Source organism: Dipodomys spectabilis, unplaced genomic scaffold (assembly GCF_019054845.1).
Source record: "Dipodomys spectabilis isolate Male_0828 unplaced genomic scaffold, ASM1905484v1 ptg000115l, whole genome shotgun sequence".
In the NCBI taxonomy this organism is placed as follows: domain Eukaryota; kingdom Metazoa; phylum Chordata; class Mammalia; order Rodentia; family Heteromyidae; genus Dipodomys; species Dipodomys spectabilis.
This window is the reverse complement of record NW_024870792.1, coordinates 13,281,002-13,298,329: the sequence shown is the minus strand read 5'-3', so window position 1 is coordinate 13,298,329 and position 17,328 is coordinate 13,281,002. Positions and strand designations below refer to the sequence as shown.

Below are 17,328 nucleotides of genomic sequence, written 5' to 3'. Positions count from 1 at the left end.
ATATCTCATAAAATTGGAGTAAAACCTATTGTGAATGCTGCTTTATTGTGTACACAGACACATACACATGCACCCACACAAACACACATATGTGACTTGAATTTAATAATTCTATTTTCCTATATTTTAAAAACTTTCTTCCAAGAAGGGCTAGATGTGGTCAAACAATTCCTCAGCTTTTCATTGTTAGTAAAAATGTTTTATTTCTTTTTCATGAATATTTTACAACATCCATGGAAATAAAACATATGATGAAGCAAAGAAAGAAGGAACTATTTTTCATTTAAAGGGAACTTTCTGGGTGAATGTTTAAGTCCTAATAATTGAATTTTATTTTGGCATGGATTTCATATCATAGATTCTATCCTAAAATTTGTTTAATTGTATTATGAAGAGATGAATGTTATTATTATTACATAGATTCAGACCAATGTGAGGTGAATCTTAAAATGCTTTTCTGTCTTTTCTAATTAATTTTCTCTAAGTAGACTTTTGATATAGACAAAAGGTTGTATGCAGTTAAGTATTTATGGCTGAGAAGTAATTCTCTTTGACTAATGATGATCATTAATCTGGGTTGTTTTTTTTTTTATCATCCAGATGTAGCAGTTGGTGCTTTTCGGTCTGATTCGGCTGTGTTGCTAAGGTAAGGTTGATACATTTCACTGCTTAATGACAATAGGGCCTAATTGTAAATTATGAGAGGCAGCTTTTAACAGCCATAGTAGCCTAATGTAGTAGCCTGGTGACATTCCTTTTGATGTTCTGCATTATAATGACTGGACTTAAGGGTATTTTTCCTCACCTTGAATAATATAAAAAGAAGTCATCAGATAAAGCAGATATTATAAATATGTAAATGATAATTTCTCTTGGTTTGTGCACAGAAATATAATTGGGCATATGTGCCCATAACTACTATGAAGGCAGATTAATGGAAATCATTGGTCAGTGGAAACTGACAGAACAAAGGTGATTATTAGAGGAAACATCATTCTACACTTAATATTGCTAATTTGGTTTCCTTCTTAGGACAAGGCCTGTGGTGATTGTTGAAGCATCTTTAAGCCACCCAGAGTCAGTGAATAGAACAACATTTGATTGTATTGAAAATGGACTGCCCTCTGTGTGCATGGGCTTAACACTCTGTTTCTCCTATAAGGGCAAAGAAGTCCCAGGTTATATACGTAAGTGTGTCCTACAGAACCAATGTCAGGGCCTGATTTGAGCCTTTTTAATATTGTAGACATCCTTTGGGTCTTCTTTCTCTGTCCCAGTGGAGGTCTTCTCAGAACAGAATAGAGCAGCCTTTGAGTTTCATCTGTCTTCTCTCTTGGATTCTTGAGTTGTTCTAATCCAGGAACGGGGCACGTGGAAAGCTGAGTTATTTAGAGGTTGTATCAGGAGCAAGATAAGAATATCACTCGTTGGATTCTCTAAGGCAAACCAGCTGAGCATCATCTAAATCTCTTTAAACTAAAAGGAGCGTCAACACAATTTATCTACTTTCCTGAGTACTTTATTTTTAAATTTAGTTAATTGTGCAAGAAGTAAAACTTCACATAGGCATTGTGCTGTTCAACTGAGCTACATCCCCAGTCTTGTTGAGTTTTATAAAATCTAGCACTGCCTTATCACTATTATACTAATATATTAATGTTCTGGTTATATTATTTTTAAGGTAGTATTAAAATAGCTACTACTAAATTAGCCCATCATAAGAGAGAAACATACATAGGTTTGTCATTTGCTTATGAATAATTCTCAGAAGCCGTGATTCTCCCCAAGACCTGTGTTGACTGTGCTCCAAGCCTTGTAGGCTGCTACAGCATGGAAGGTGTTAAATACTGAACTTAACAAAGGGCATGGAATAGATGTTGCCATCTGAATTAGCTTGTAATGAGATTGAACGATGTGTCTGCTTTATGGGTCTCATTTTTAGTAGTACTCTGGAAAAGTCCTGGCAGAGATTTTGTAACAAAGTGTGGGCAAAACCTTCATTCATTTATTGATTGGAGAACTAACACTTTGGGAACATCATCCCAGAGTGAATTACACATTAGCATAGACAAGATGATGGATTATCTGAAGTACACACACTGAATGGATAGGGTTGTTTCCCTCATGCAAAACTAGGGTTTCTTGTACTGACAAAACATTATTTTAGATATTTTAAAAATACGGTTGGAAACAAATGCATAAAATTCATGAATAATCACAGCGTTGTTATAGAAACATGATTTATAATTGATGTAAAATGAATTCCTGGTTAAAAAAATCAATTCCATGGTAAGCATATCTCATGTAAGAGTTTTGCCTCTTGCTGGAATTGGTTTGTATTCATCCTCTTTACACTTACTGATCTGAACTCAGGGTGATGAATTTGGAGATAGCTATTTCAATTGCAAGTTCTCTTGCCCTAACAGTTATTGGATTCCAGTTATTGTAATTTTAAGCCAATTGATTTGGACTTTATTGTTTATTTTCTAACTAAAAAGATAGTTAAAGATTGCTTGAAATAAGTAAGAGTAATATAGATTTCATGCTTACATTTCTTTGAAAAAGTGGATAAAATATTTCCAGACATGCCAATTGCTTCTAAAATATAAATGAGCATTCCAGGAATGATGTAAGTTCTTTAAAATATCACTTATGAATTATTGCTCCCATATAATGAGTAGAACTCAGGAGACTATCAGACTTAGCTTCCTCTTCAAAGAACCCATTTAGATTCAGGAAATGGTTCTTATTTTCTTGGTAATATCTGACTTGTTTTTTATTTTATTATTTCATTTTTTTCTTATAGGAAGATCTTATTTTCCAGATGAATATATAGCATGAATGATTTGAAATAAATATCATCAGACCACTAGACTATTTGAGGAAATGGGGTGTGTGTGTGTGTGTGTGTGTGTGTGTGTGTGTGTGTATCCGGAACAAATTAACACCTGAGGTTCACCTACAAACTAATGGAAACATAAAAGACAAATAATCAGGGAATAGGATTGAAAGACAGTTAAGAACAAACTATTTCTACCAGGTTTGACTGATGAGCCATGTATATATATTATATATGAAAAATAGATCAAAGGAAAAGAGCAAAGCCCTCAAATCAGAAACACACAGAAACTAATGAACATAAATCTGTACAAAATTAGTCATGTAATTACACAGGATAGATTTATTCCAATTGACTTTTGATCACAGAGCTCTGTTCATGCTTCCTTAGCTAGATGTTACATGAATGAAAAGGACTTCTGATACTGTGGATTAAAAGCTTTTATATTAGGCTGGGAAAGTGGCTCAGTGGTAGAGCGCTTGCCTTTGCATGCATGAGGCCCTGGGTTCCTCAGCACCACATAAGCAAAAAGAAAAAAGCCAGAAGTGGTGCTGTGGCTCAAGTGGTAGAGCACTAGCCTTGAGCTGAAGAGCTAAGGGACAGCACCCAGGCCCAGAGTTCAGGCCACAACTGGACCCCCCCCCCCAAAAAAAAGCTTTTATATTAAGTAAATCACTAAAGGTATTCACAATAATGGAAACTTAGAAGTATGTGTAGCTTTTTGTTATAGTTTTAGTTAGATAGTGCTGAGGGTTGAACTCAGGACCTCAAGCTTGCTAATCAGGAACTCTAACACTTGAGCAATGCCTTCAGTTCTCTTTCTCATTGGGTATATTAGAGAGAGGATCTTGCCTTATGCTCAGGCCAGTCTAGGCTGTGATCTTTCTGCTTATGCTTTCCCATATCCCTGAGTATGGCAGACGTGTGCCATAACAAGAAGACATTAGTTGAGATTGTCTTCATACTTTTCTGCCTAGGCTTCTTCAAGTCTCAGTTCTCCTTTATCTCAGTTCTCTCTTTATCTTCCAGGCTTGTGGGAAGTAAATATCTTCTACTTAGAGAAATAACTTTGAAATTTGTGATTCAGGTTCTTTCATATTTGAAGTTAGTATTTTTTTGTTACCTAATGTAGAGAAGGTAATGTGTTCCCAGCATAACTCTACAACCATTATGTCAAAAAATTATAGATACATTGAGATAATTATTCATATTAACTGCAGATCTCTCCTTACATTTGCAGTTTTGTTTTATAACATGAGTTTGGATGTGAACAGAAAGGCAGAATCGCCATCAAGGTTTTACTTTTCTACCAATGGCACATCTGATGTGATGAATGGAATCATTCAGGTATCCAACAGAGGAGCTACCTGTAGGACACATCAAGCCTTTATGCGGGTAATGTGAACCACCTTTTTATACATGGTATCTTTTCATACAATGTTGCTTAAAGCAATTGTTAACCCTTCCTCAACTGTGACCTGTTACTCCAGCCAAAGTTTTACACAGTGCAAAGCTGGATGGCCCATAGGCTGCTCTCTGAGGCATCCTTACCTCACATTTTCCACATTTTAAAAATTTGTCTTTCTCCTTCCTGTGATTGCTATTTTCTGGCCCTGTGTGTCCACTTGTTGGGAAATGTGCCTACTGAGTAGCATTGCTGAGACTCAAATCTATTTCTTGGTTGGATAATTTTCTTTTTGGTCAGCGGAGGGAGTGATTTGAGGGAAGGCGGGCAGTTGGTTTATTTTTTATGGAACTCCAATGAAGCAGACTTCAATATGGCCGTCTTTGGATTCTTTGTCTCTGTGCCAGCCTCGTCTGTGTCAGTGGGAACTTTCACAGTTGTGAGATGGATAGGGATTATTTGTGGGCCAGGATGACAGCACTCACAATGCTTTGGGGCATGTCCTGCCAAAGCACAGCCAATTTCATGTTTCTTTTATTAAAACACTCATTCTCAAAACGATCATCACACTCCTCACGTTGGTCAAATTTTAGCATATGAAGCAGTGCCAGGTCTTTTTGATTAAAGGAGGATGTATTTAATCAGAGAATCTATTGTCAGAAAGAAAAAAAAGCCAATGTACCCTCAGGATTTCAGGGATTTCAAATAGTTTTAGAACTTAATTTTTCCTTAGATAACTTATACCAGGCAAATGCAGAAAAGCATCAAAACTCCAATATACTGTGAAATGCTAAGAACAGTCATCTCTATGCTATTTCCTCATTTCCCTTAATGGTTTTTTATTGTTATACTAAAATACAACTATTAGAGGGTTCACAGCCAAAAGTATTGATGTAATCATGTTGCATGGTAGGGGTGCTAGAAGTTCTTTATTTTTCATCCTTCACTGATGTGGATTTTCTCACATAAAGTCAGTTTTAGAGATAACTAATTTAGACTGTGTTAAATACCATCATTAGATGTTTGTGAAAGGCATGTTGTGTTGAAATTATAAGGCTGGCAGAAAATGGATCTGGTTTATTTACTCTTGTGTTTTAGAGGCATTGTTCCTATGAAAAAGCCATTATCTAAATTATAAGCCTTCTTCAGAATAAACTCATGGTAGAAATTAGAATGTGGTAAAGGTTTCTATGTTCTGTTGCACACATATACCTGTAGTGTTACCATGGTTCGGAAGTCAGCAGATGCAACATTGACTTTGGGCCATATTGTGAATGTTTATCAATAGTACATAATACCAGAATTGTTATTAAATGGGGAGTTCACTCATTTCCTTGAGTATCTTCTTTTCCATTTGGAGGTTATTTGCTTTTGTTGTGAGCTACCATTTAAACTCAAAGATAGGAAATTGAAAGCCCTCATTTGTAGTAAACTCACGGAGGGTGTGGGAAGCACGGAAGCAGCTGCCTAGCTGCTTCCTGCTTCCTAGCTGTTCCCTGGGAGGAGTCATGACTTGTACTCCCACCTGCACCCAGGCATTAGGAAACAGCCTTGCTATGCATCTATACTTGATAGCACAGAATGGCAACCCAAATTCTTCCATCTTTCTAACAATAGTCAAAAGAGAAATAGAAAGTGGTCAGGTTGCCTAGATGGATTGTGTCTGCCATAAAAACATTTCCAGTATCAGAAGTGTCAATATGCATGCGCATTTTATTTCAGTATCCCTTACAATGAAATGTCACACTTGTTATTCACATAATCAAACCTACAATCCCCAACTGTTAGAAGACTCCCTGACTTCTGGTTGGGTATGCTTTAGTTGTAAAATTGTCCCTGTTAGCCCTACCAAATAAGTTCAGCTTACCCCTTCATTCAGTTCTATAGCTGTTTAGTGAGTACCTATATTGTGTCAAATTCTGTTTCAGACATATATGTATTATCAGTGAATGAAACATAAAAACATTACCACCTTCCTAGAGTTTATAAGGTAGTGAGTGAGACAATAACATGGTGGAAAATTGAACGTTATAGTATTTTAGATTGTATGGCTGATGACAAATAGGAAAGAACAGAGTATGGTAAATGGCAGAGTGATGGAGAATAGAGGATTCAGTATAAAAATGGTGGTACATGGGCTACATGTAGAAAGTACCACATTTCTTCTTGTGTGGATTATAGTTTCTTTTAAAGTATGAAGATAGGAGATTATTTTGGAATAAGGAACACACCAGTAAAAGGGGACAGAGAGAATGTTGGGCATGGATATTATTCAAATACATTATATGCATGTATACAAATACGATGAAGCCCATTAAAACCTTGGCAAAAGTTGAATACAATAACCTAAAATTAAGACAAGTAAGGGAAAGAGTGGGTTAGGAGGGATGGGTGAGAATGTTGAAAGGGGTGACATTGATCACGATGCAATATATTCATAAACTGCTTTGGTGAATAGCAACTCCTGTGTATAACTACTTAATATTTTTAAAAGGAAAAAACAAGGCATATAAGAAGCTTTAATGTATAAATAAAACACAAATTCCTCAGATCTCATTATAAAACTTCTATGTGAGAAAATTGAAACATGTTCTATTGTTGAGGGCATTTGTCTTAGAAAGGATGTCCTTTTTCTCTCATGTAGATGTACACCCAGTTCTCTACCACCTGCACCACACTTATTAGATAAATGGGTTACAGTTTCACATGGTTATCCTGGTTCAATTCACGCCTATGCCTTGCTCTTACAATCTCCCTCCTTAATCTCATAACAGCATCAGAAAGGCATTGTAAAAGCAGAGACATTATATGTCTCCCAGCTCTTTAAATAAGACCCTCCTCTGCTTCTACTTGTGTGTGCTCCAATTATTGGTTATAGGTCATTACAAGAGTAGTGACTTCCCATTTTGTATCCCCAGATTCTCTACTGTAAACCCCTATAAATACCTTCAGATGTTTATGCCTTGACATAATTTTTAATTTAGTATGGTGTGAGTATTTTGTACTCCCCAATTCAAATAAATTTTCAGTACACACACATAATAGGAGGACATGACACTACAGTCTAATTGTAGTTAACTTGAAGTATAGATTTCCATGAAACTCAGGCAAAAAGCAGAACTACTGTAATTTTAGGCATGTGCTAATTTACATGCTTGTGCATACCCTGTTTTATGTTTTTATCCATAAAAATGTGGCATGAAACTTTTATTTTTAGTAATAGCACATAGCCATCCAAATGAAAATTTAAAACCAAATCATCATCTTCCCTCTCAAATACTTAATTTGTCACTTTAAGATTTTTTTGATGTTACAGCTTTTGTCTTTAGGTGGAGTTGTTAAAGTTAAGTAAGTGTGAATGTCTGTCAAATACAGTTCTTGCAAGAGTGCACGTTCATTTTATATATTGAGAAAAGAGCATAATTAATAGCTAATTAGGATAATGAAAGTAATATACACCAGATGTAGAGAAGACCTTGTGGAAATTTAGTATGAATTAAATAACATGTGATTTGGACAAAGCAAGCTTGTTGAGAAGAATTAAAACAGTGGACATGTGGAGGTACAATCAGTGTCTGTCTAGCTCCCTACACCTAGGGAATAATTTAATCAAGTTTGCTATTGTAATACTCAAGTCTTCAAGCTGTTCCATTTTCACAAGGCAATAACTTGGGATTTGGCCTTGATTTGTAGCATTCCTATGTAGTCAAGATTTCATGCTGAGAAGTTCACTTACCAACTAATTTAATAAAAGTATCTCTATGTAAAAGAAGAGGAAAAAGTAATCAGACCACTTCATTATTCAAACTCACTTTCCAAATCTTCCAGATACTATTTCATTAATGGAACTCAAATATTTGTTACATCACTCACTTTCTATTTAATGTTTTACAAATTGACAGTAGTCCAGTTTTTATATTCCTTCTGAATTTTCTTCTGTATTTATTTTAAGAAACAGACTCATTTTAATCCTTGTTTGCCTTACATACCTAAATTTGGGGCATTATATGTAACAATTATAATATCTAATCATCCACATACTTTCTGTCACTTTACCATCACAACGATATATTACCATCATCATAATGAATTATCTCAAATGCAGTACTGCCATTTTCATATAAGAGAACTGAACTGTAGATAAATTATAATAATTGCCTAAGTTACAAATAGATGATGATGGACTCATGATTTGAATACCAGCATTCCACTTCCAGACCACTTGATCTGACCACTAAATATTATCACAATGATGATGTTGTCAATGAGAATAAAACATTTTATCCCTTTTGCTTCTTATTAAATAAGGATATATGATAATTGCATCTTCCATATATTGTGTGTCATCTTTATTAATTTACTATTGACTTATTGAGTAAGTGTGAGCACTGGTTCAAATCCCAGTACCAAAAAATAAAAAATAAAATGAGGTACTAGAGATGCAAACAGTACCAGCAATAATCTATGCAAGAGGCATTTTCCTTATCTATTAAGAATAACTGATTGGTGAGTGTTGAAAATAATCTCCTTATTTACTTTTAAGCAACAATATTTAAACTGTATTCCAATTCTGAAATGACAATCATTAAATAGAAACATGACCTTTTGTCTTATTTCATAGAAAGTCTGCCTATCATAGTCACTGGTTTCTTATAAAAGCTATAAGACTCCAATGTGGTTTAAGAGACTATGTCTAGCCTAACATGGTTCAATACACTTAAATCTCTTTCTTTACTTGTCAAGAAGTTTGTTGAATGTATTCTTTAAGGTAAGAGCCTGTAGATTGAAGTAGATGTATGAAAAGTAAAGCCAAACTGAGCTTTAAATTTAAATTGTTAGTATAAAAGATATCAAAGTTTGTGCTCAGTACTTCAAACCATCTTCTGAGTGTAGTAATAATTCTAAGAACAAAGTACCACTCCATGGATTTTTTGCCCATTTCTCTGTTTGTAGACCGTATTTGCCATTGTGAATGGCTCTCTCAAGTCGTGAGATTCCTTTTGCCTTCAAGTTTTGTTATAATACTTAAGATATTTATTCTATAGATATCATTAGAATGTTTCTTATTTCATGTAACATTTCAACTGAAATTTATTACAAATGCTCATGAATTATTTTGTGTGTAGCATCTTAAGGCTTATGCTCTAGATACAGAGATTGTCTCTTTTGTTCAACACAATTTGGAAATGATATTTCTGCCCAGAAAGAGCTTGGGCAAAGTCCTTTTTAAGAGATATGTTTTATCTGACTTCCACATATTTGTTTTAGATCTTAGAACACTTTTGCTATCTGGTAAAGGGCTTTACTTAGTTGAATCATTAATGTTTTCAAGGCATTTCCTGGATGGTTATTTCCCTGTTTTTGCACATACATGTAATCTTGATATTAATGTTGTATATTTTCTTTTAATGCAGATGTTACTACATCTCTAAATGAAAAGACAGAACAGTCATTTTAATTCATGATAATTTTTTTAAAAGATGAAAATTCCCTGCCTTAAGAAATAAAGAGTAAAATGTATTAATTGACAAGTTGTAATAAACTTGAATGTTTCTTTGGGATAGGGCATAAAAATTTCTTTAATCTAATTAGTCAAAAATGTTTTTGAGGGCTGGGAAGGTGGCTTAGTGGTAGATTACTTGCCTCGCATGCATGAGGCCCTGGATTTGATTCCTCAGCACTACATAAGCAGGAAAAGATGGAAATGTGCTGTGGTTCACATGGTAGAGTGCTAGCCTTGAGCTGAAGAGCTGAAGGATAGTGCCCAGGCCCAGAGTTCAGGCTCTATTACTGACAAAAAAAGTTTTTGACCACAAATTAATATTCATAGGAATGAGAAATACTTTACTACTAGATTAAATTTGAAAGAGCTCCTTATAGAGTTCCTGTGCAACTCATAAATATAGTTAAGAAAGTTTTTGAACTGTAATAGTACAATAACCCTAAAAACCTTTAACAATAAGAAAATTTAATAAGCAGAGGATATAAACTTTAAATATGTGAAGCTAATAACTTTCCTTTGTACCAGCCAAAATTTGTTAGAAGATATAATAGGAAAATGAACCTAAAAAGAATGTTTTGTAGTAGATATAGCATCAAATCAGTCAAATTGAATCCCAGTATTGCTGAGAGGTATAAGAAAGAGGACTTAATTAAATTGAGAGTAACATCACTTTTCTGCACATTACTATAGCTTAAGATAAAATGGGATATAATATTTAGTAGAACAACTCAAATGATTGGCAATATTTATAAATGAACATTTGATCATATTTTTATAATACCAAGTTATAAAAAATGCATAAAATAGTATGGAAGGGAATGTGCCCAAATGTGGCTTTTGAATCTGTTATTGAATGGCTACACTTTTTATTTTTTAATGTTGAGTTTAGCATATGAAACAAATGCTTTCATAATGCAGTTTTATAATGCAATATGTATTTGCATAGATAGCTGTCCAAATACATTTTTACAATTTAAGATTTTCTTTGATTCCATATGTTGAATTTGGCATCATGGAAGAAAGAAGTTTTTTATACCTTTCTGGTGATTATTTTTGTTATTAATTCCAATGGCTTTTAATTTCCTTAGAAAGATGTACGGGACATCCTCACCCCAATTCAGATAGAAGCTGCTTACCATCTTGGGCATCATATCATTAGCAAGCGAAGTGCAGAAGAATTCCCTCCACTTCAGCCAATTCTGCAGCAGAAGAAAGAAAAAGACATAATTAAGAAAACGGTAGGCTTGTTTTCCTTTGTTCAAACATTATGTAATATGCTACAGAATTTTTAGAATATAATGTAAATTAAAGAAATGACGAGAAATACTGGAATTATTTGCAACAATTTTATGGTTTTTAAAAATTAATAATAGATCTATGCTATATTATATTCCAATGGTTATTTTTTATATTCCCTGTAAAATGCTGAGGTGAATATTTTAAAGTCTGTATTTAACTACAACTCTTATTCTTCATTTATGTAAAATGTTGATTTTATATCATTTTTATCCTGCTAGTAAAGAAAAATATGTTTATAGAAAGAAACCATGATGGAAAACATTGAACCATGAGTTAATAATTCCATATCATAAGGTGACTCAATTTATCTCTTTCTCATTTCTGTTTCACTTTCTCGTATCTCACTGTCCCTCCTGTGGATCCTCTCTGTCTTTCTCCAATTTCCTGTTCATGTTTCTTAATTTATAAACACAAATCCTTACATTGCAAAAGAAATTCTCCCTCTCTCCTGCCTCTTGCTCTTCATCTCTCCCTTCCTTTCTCTCTCCCTCTCCCTCTCCCCCTTCCTATCCCCCCATCTCTCTCTCCTTCTTTCCCCATCTCTTCTGTCTCCCCTCCCTCTCTTGGCCAGACCTGGGACTTGAACTCTGGCCCTGGGTGCTGTCCCTGAGCATCTTTTGCTCAAGACTATCACTCTTCCACTTGAGCTACAATGCCATTTCTGGCTTTTCTGTGATTAATTGGCAATAAGTGTCTCAAGGACTTTCCTGCCCAAGCAGGCTTGGAACCACAATCCTTAGATCTCAGCGATCCAAATAGCTAGGATTACAGTCATGAACCGCTGGTGTCTGGTTTGTATTTCTCTTTTAAATGTTTCATTATATGCTTTTTAGCCATATCCCAGGAACAATTGCATTGAAGGCAGAACCTACATGATAATTAATGGAGCTAATTTTCTAAATTTTATCCTAAAAATTTTCCTTTTCACTAACAATGCACTAGAATTACCTGGTTGTCATGTGTTAGAAGTCCTGTTGTTCAGATCTCTACTATCCAACAATACAGAGATGTAATTAACAAGATGTGTTTGGGTATGGTCAGAAGCACACATTCATGCAATGGACAAGAAAGCACACCCTCATGAAATGGACAAATTATAGCACCACAGGATGAAAAGAAAATTGATGAAGAGCATCTTGACAGCTAATATTCTCCAAATAGATGTACTCTTAACTTTGTTTTTTTGTTTTTGTTTTTGTTTTTTTGGTCAGTCATGGGGCTTGAACTCTGGACCTGGGCTTTATTCCTGAGCTCCTCAGCTCAAGGCCAGTACTCTACCACTTTGAGCCACAGCACCCCTTCTGGTGTTTTGAGATAATTTGAGATAAGAGTCTCATGGACTTTCTTGCCCCGGCTGGTACTCTTAACTTTCATTGAATCTTATTTCTCATAAATTTGGGCCTTAAAACTAACTTACTAGAAGGATCAGGTTTTTTTTTATTTTATTTTAGCTCTGCAACTATGTTGTTTGAACCTTCTGAATAAGTCTCAGAACTCAAGAAGTGATAATATGTTATTGATTTGATGTATTAATTTTATTTTCTTTTTGTATCACAGATAGCTTTTTCTTGAAAAACAAAGTAATGTATCTACTGAATGCACAAAAATATAAATATTATCTTACTTTTATTTCCAGATCAACTTTGCAAGGTTTTGTGCCCATGAAAACTGTTCAGCTAATTTACAGGTGTCTGCAAAAATTGGATTTATGAAGTAAGTGTAATCAAGTGTGTTTCCTCAACATGACATTATGACTGTATGCATGTGGGTATCAAAGAAAGATCAGCTAACTCCTTGGGAGTTAACATTATTTAAAGAAGTGTAAGACAATGCTCTTCTGAGAGAAATTAAATGATTTGTATGTCATTCATGATCATTCAAGGATGGCAATTTTCAAAGAATGATAATGTGTGAGCACTAATATTTTATGAAGCATGTTTTAACTTAGAAGATATTTCAGGACTTAATTGTGCCTTGGGATATCATTATCATAGTAATAGTTATGTTTTAGCATTTGGAAGTGGCTTTTAATAGACCTAGGGTGGCAAAACGAGTTTTCACTACACAATGGTTACTTTTTTTATCACTGTAAAAAATATTATAAGTAATATATAAAACAATGTATGATGACGAATTAGGAAATGAAGAAATTACTCCTCTAATGCATATAAAGGGAGCAGAGTAAAAAGAAAATATATGTAATGTGCTTAGAATATCATCTAACACACAGTAAGAGCTAGATAAATATTTGGCAGCTCTTTTATGATGGAAGATAATTTTGTAATTTTGTACTATGTCTACTCCCCTATATTGAAATTGTTTTGTTCATCAGAGAACCAGAGAGAAAACATGTTATATAAGTCAATGGTCCCTTGCACCAGGATTATGGGAGAGGAGAAAAGGAGTGAAAAGTGTTCAGACAGACAAATAGCAAGCTATTTTTAGGAGATTAGGCTATTTAAAAACTTCCAGTTCAATATTGAATGTTTATGTATCTTTCCATTTGACAATCTATATCAAGGTTATACTTGGAATTTCTCCTACATATTAATTACTTGTGAAATTGCCTAAGGAGTGCAAATGTGGGTTTTTTCAAAGGAAAGAACTACAGACCAAATCTTGGGGACTGAGGGGGAACAAGTTTATTTGAAAAGTTTAGAAGAAAAAAAAAGAAACTCTTGTAGAAGACAGAAAGAGGGTTTTCAAAGAACTACAAAGTTCTTGATGAAACAACCCAATGGAAAACAGCGCAAGGTAGAGTTAAAAATGAATCTTTTATAGAGCAATCAGATGGCATAATGAAGAAAATTGAGTTGTCAAAGTTGTCCTCTAAAATGTAAAATTAAAAAAAAAGCTGTACTGTGAAATTTTAAGATAAAATGCCCAGTGCGGTAGAAATCAGTGTTGATGTTGATGATTGAAGAAAGAAGATAATGCTGAGAACAAGTAGGTTCCATTGAAGAATTTTATGTACTTATAAAATGTTACTATTCATAGAGAGACGTAAACATGAGGAATAGAGCAAGAGGAGTATAAGTGAGAGAGAACAACCTAAACCAACAGGGCACTTTCAAGTCTGTGCTTGAAATTTCCTCTGGAGCATTGCACGTTTCTCTGCTTCCTCTTCTGAACTTGTCCTTCAATATCTCTTATGGCACTCTCTCTCTGTCTCCTCTGTTCCACACTATCCTTCTCAGCTCTTCTTGAAGTATCTTTCACATCTCTAAAGAGTGCCACTCACTTCTTTCCCTCAGTGCCAACTTTTCTCTGGATTATCTTGCCCACAAATGTGACCTCATGTAGCCTTCTCACACTGTTAATGCCTGTTAGACTTAACCTGTTGGGTACCACACAGATTCATTCAGTAGATCATTATCCAGGGATGCTGCCACCACTGTTAGATACCAAGACAGAAACTTAGAGTTCAATCTGTATCTGTATTATTTTCTTTTTTTATCTGCTATTGGCATCTAGTTGGTCAAACAGGTTTATAATCCTCTATTCCATAGCCTTCAGTAATTAAAAAGCAGCTTGGTACTGTCTCCAGCTTCTTATTCTTACATACTGCTTTCCCACACTCAGAAACGGATGGCCTGCCTCTGCACTGTCCTGCAAGCTGTGGCAGACACTTTTCACTTTTTTCATCATTGTTTCCTATGTCTAACAGAGCGCCTGAGGTGCTGTAGGTAACTAAAAGAGGTTTGCTGAGAATGGAAAATTCATCGCAAAGGAGACAGCGTGTGAGGAGGGCAGAATCACAAGTGGAAAAGTTTCCCTCGGGAAGAAGATAAGATTCTCCTTATGTTGAGCTAAAAAAGCTATGAAAAGATGCTTGAGATTACAAAATTACAGAATGGAAGGAAAGAAGAAAGGCAGGGAGGCAAGAAGTCAGGAAGGAAGGAAGGGAGGGAGGGAGGGAGGAAGGAAGGAAGGAAGGAAGGAAAGAAGGAAGGAAGGAAGATTTAGAGAATTCATGAATGACTGATATAAAAAGAGATTTGATCTGCATTAATTGAGGGCACAGGACAGTTTGAGGAAGTACGGAACATTGGAAGATTTAAAGAGCTTCATGATAAATGAGTCAGGGAACAAACTAGGCATGAGTAAAAAGGTTGACCCAGTGTTGACTAGCTTGCTAGGTAGAATCACAGACGCCAGAGAATAAATGAAGAACATTCATGAATTTTCTTCACGTTGGCAACATCAGTGGACTTGAGCATCCATGCTCAGGAGTCAAGAAGCCAAGCCATTAGTTATTTGATAGATAATTGTACTTTATACTTAAAATGTACAGATTTTTAACTATTTAACCCCAAAGCTGTAACAATGATATTATTCTGTGCCATCATGTAGCATTACATTTTCATTGATGTATTAGTTATTTATACATTTTCTGCTTACACATTTTTTTTCTAAAATGTATAGTTTCTTGGTGTATGTGCCACCATAGTCCTTTATATGAAGAGTTTTGTGAGGAAAGCTTTTCCAAGCTAAGAGCAGTGATTTCATTTGTCTACATCAGATATCCTTGTCTCCCTGGCCATCTTTCATCTTTCATCTCTCTTGGCCTGGGAGAAAAAAGACACCAAAAATTATGTGAAAATGTTATTAAGAATGCTTACATCTTAGTCAAAAAGAGATGGAATTCATTAATTTAATGAGGTCTGGGGTGATTTTTTTTCCACCATGTATTTTCTTCCAAAATGCTATCTATTTTGTCCTGTGAGTTTGCAGTGACAGTATTTCTCATGGTTTGTGGTAAATACAGGTTGAGTTGAAATGTTGACCAAGTATTTGGTTTTAAGCCTTTGGTTTTTAAGTTTTTGATTTTTATTAATTATTGTTAATTACTTCCTAAGTCTGATTTGCAAATTAAACTCTGTCATCGGTATGTATATACAGAGAGAAACATAATGTAGGGTTTGGTACTATCTGCACTAAAGTCTTGAAATGTATCCCCTGTGAGACATCAGGGGCAATAATGCACATTATGGTTGAGTCACTTAACAATCATGAAGTTTTGATTTTAGCCAAAATCAAAATTAATACTTTCTGAGCACCACCCATCCTTTGTGTGTGGTTTATGCCTTTAGATTGATGCCAGCATGACCCAGTAAGCAGTCAGTCATAGAATGTTTGAAGTAGCACTTGCACCAATCCTGTGCCCGAGGATTTTTTTACATCAATTAGGAAAGTTATACAAGCTCTTTCTCAGGTAAACGATAACTTGTGTTAGGAACTTTCAAATGAGACTCTTCCAATTAAGTTTTCAGACCTGCAGTAAAAGCTTTGGACAGACTCTTTGCATTTTGACATATTATCCTCTCCTACAGAAGTATGCCGCTTACATGTGAGCATTCTCTCTCTTTTTTCAGCAACAAGAGAGAACCTGACCCCTTATGGTGCCCAAATTCTCCCAGCTATTGCTTCACTGCCACTCAGGGTACATATGTGTTCTGGATCTATGAATATATTTACACATTATAGAACCAGAGTCTCGGGGCTGGGAAGGTGGCTCAGTGGTAGAGTGCTTGCCTTGCATGCATGAGGCCCTAGGTTCAATTCCTCAGCACCACATAAGCAGAAAAAGCCAGAAGTGGTGCTGTGGCTCAAGTGGTAGAGTGCTACTCTTGAGCTGAAGAGCTAAGGGACAGTGCCCAGGCCCAGAGTTCAGGCCCCATGACTGGCAAAAAAAAAAAAAAATAGAACCAGAGCCTTTGCCTCCTGCAATTGTAACACCAAGACCAAGCAGGGTTCTGCCTGACTCTGTCTAATCCTGCCATCAAGTTGAGGTTTCCGCCTGCATGTCTAAACACTTTGGATAGCGAAGCACATTCATGGATTTCCACCATTAAGTAAATATGGGCAAATATGTCTTTATGAAGATTGTGAATAGAATAACTAGTCTTGGCCATCACACAGGCAACTTAAAAGCAAATCTTTTGTTTTTGACATAAATGACACTTTACTTCTGTGCCTCTTTCCTACTTCTAGGATAAATGATGCCAGCTTTTCCTGAAAGACTGCTTTCCCAACAGTTCAGGGATGCTTCCAACTGCAACTAATAGTATTTGACTAATAAATGACAAAGTAATTGACTTTGAATAATAAGCAGTCTAGAGGGGTTGTAAATTAGTAAGAAGATACCAAAGAATGAACAGTGATCCTTGTCTTCCTTCTAGTTCTTTTGACATTTTCCTTATGAAGACAAAAATGGCTGCAACCCATAGTAAAAAATAAGAAGATAGTATTTTACTTTGTCACAGGCCACTTGCCACAGGC

At 35.2% G+C, this 17,328-nt stretch overlaps 1 protein-coding gene across 2 annotated transcripts in view; it reads left to right on the top strand.

Annotated features, from left to right (window-relative positions):
• Window positions 1–17,328, top strand: part of Itga4 (integrin subunit alpha 4) — an 80,469-nt gene that overhangs the window by 31,546 nt on the left and 31,595 nt on the right. For both annotated transcript variants that reach the window (XM_042688225.1, XM_042688226.1), the window contains exons 13-17: window positions 601–646; window positions 1,033–1,187; window positions 4,080–4,234; window positions 10,836–10,985; window positions 12,683–12,759. In XM_042688225.1, the coding sequence (XP_042544159.1) occupies window positions 601–646; window positions 1,033–1,187; window positions 4,080–4,234; window positions 10,836–10,985; window positions 12,683–12,759 (583 nt within the window). The remainder of the gene's footprint in view (window positions 1–600; window positions 647–1,032; window positions 1,188–4,079; window positions 4,235–10,835; window positions 10,986–12,682; window positions 12,760–17,328) is intronic.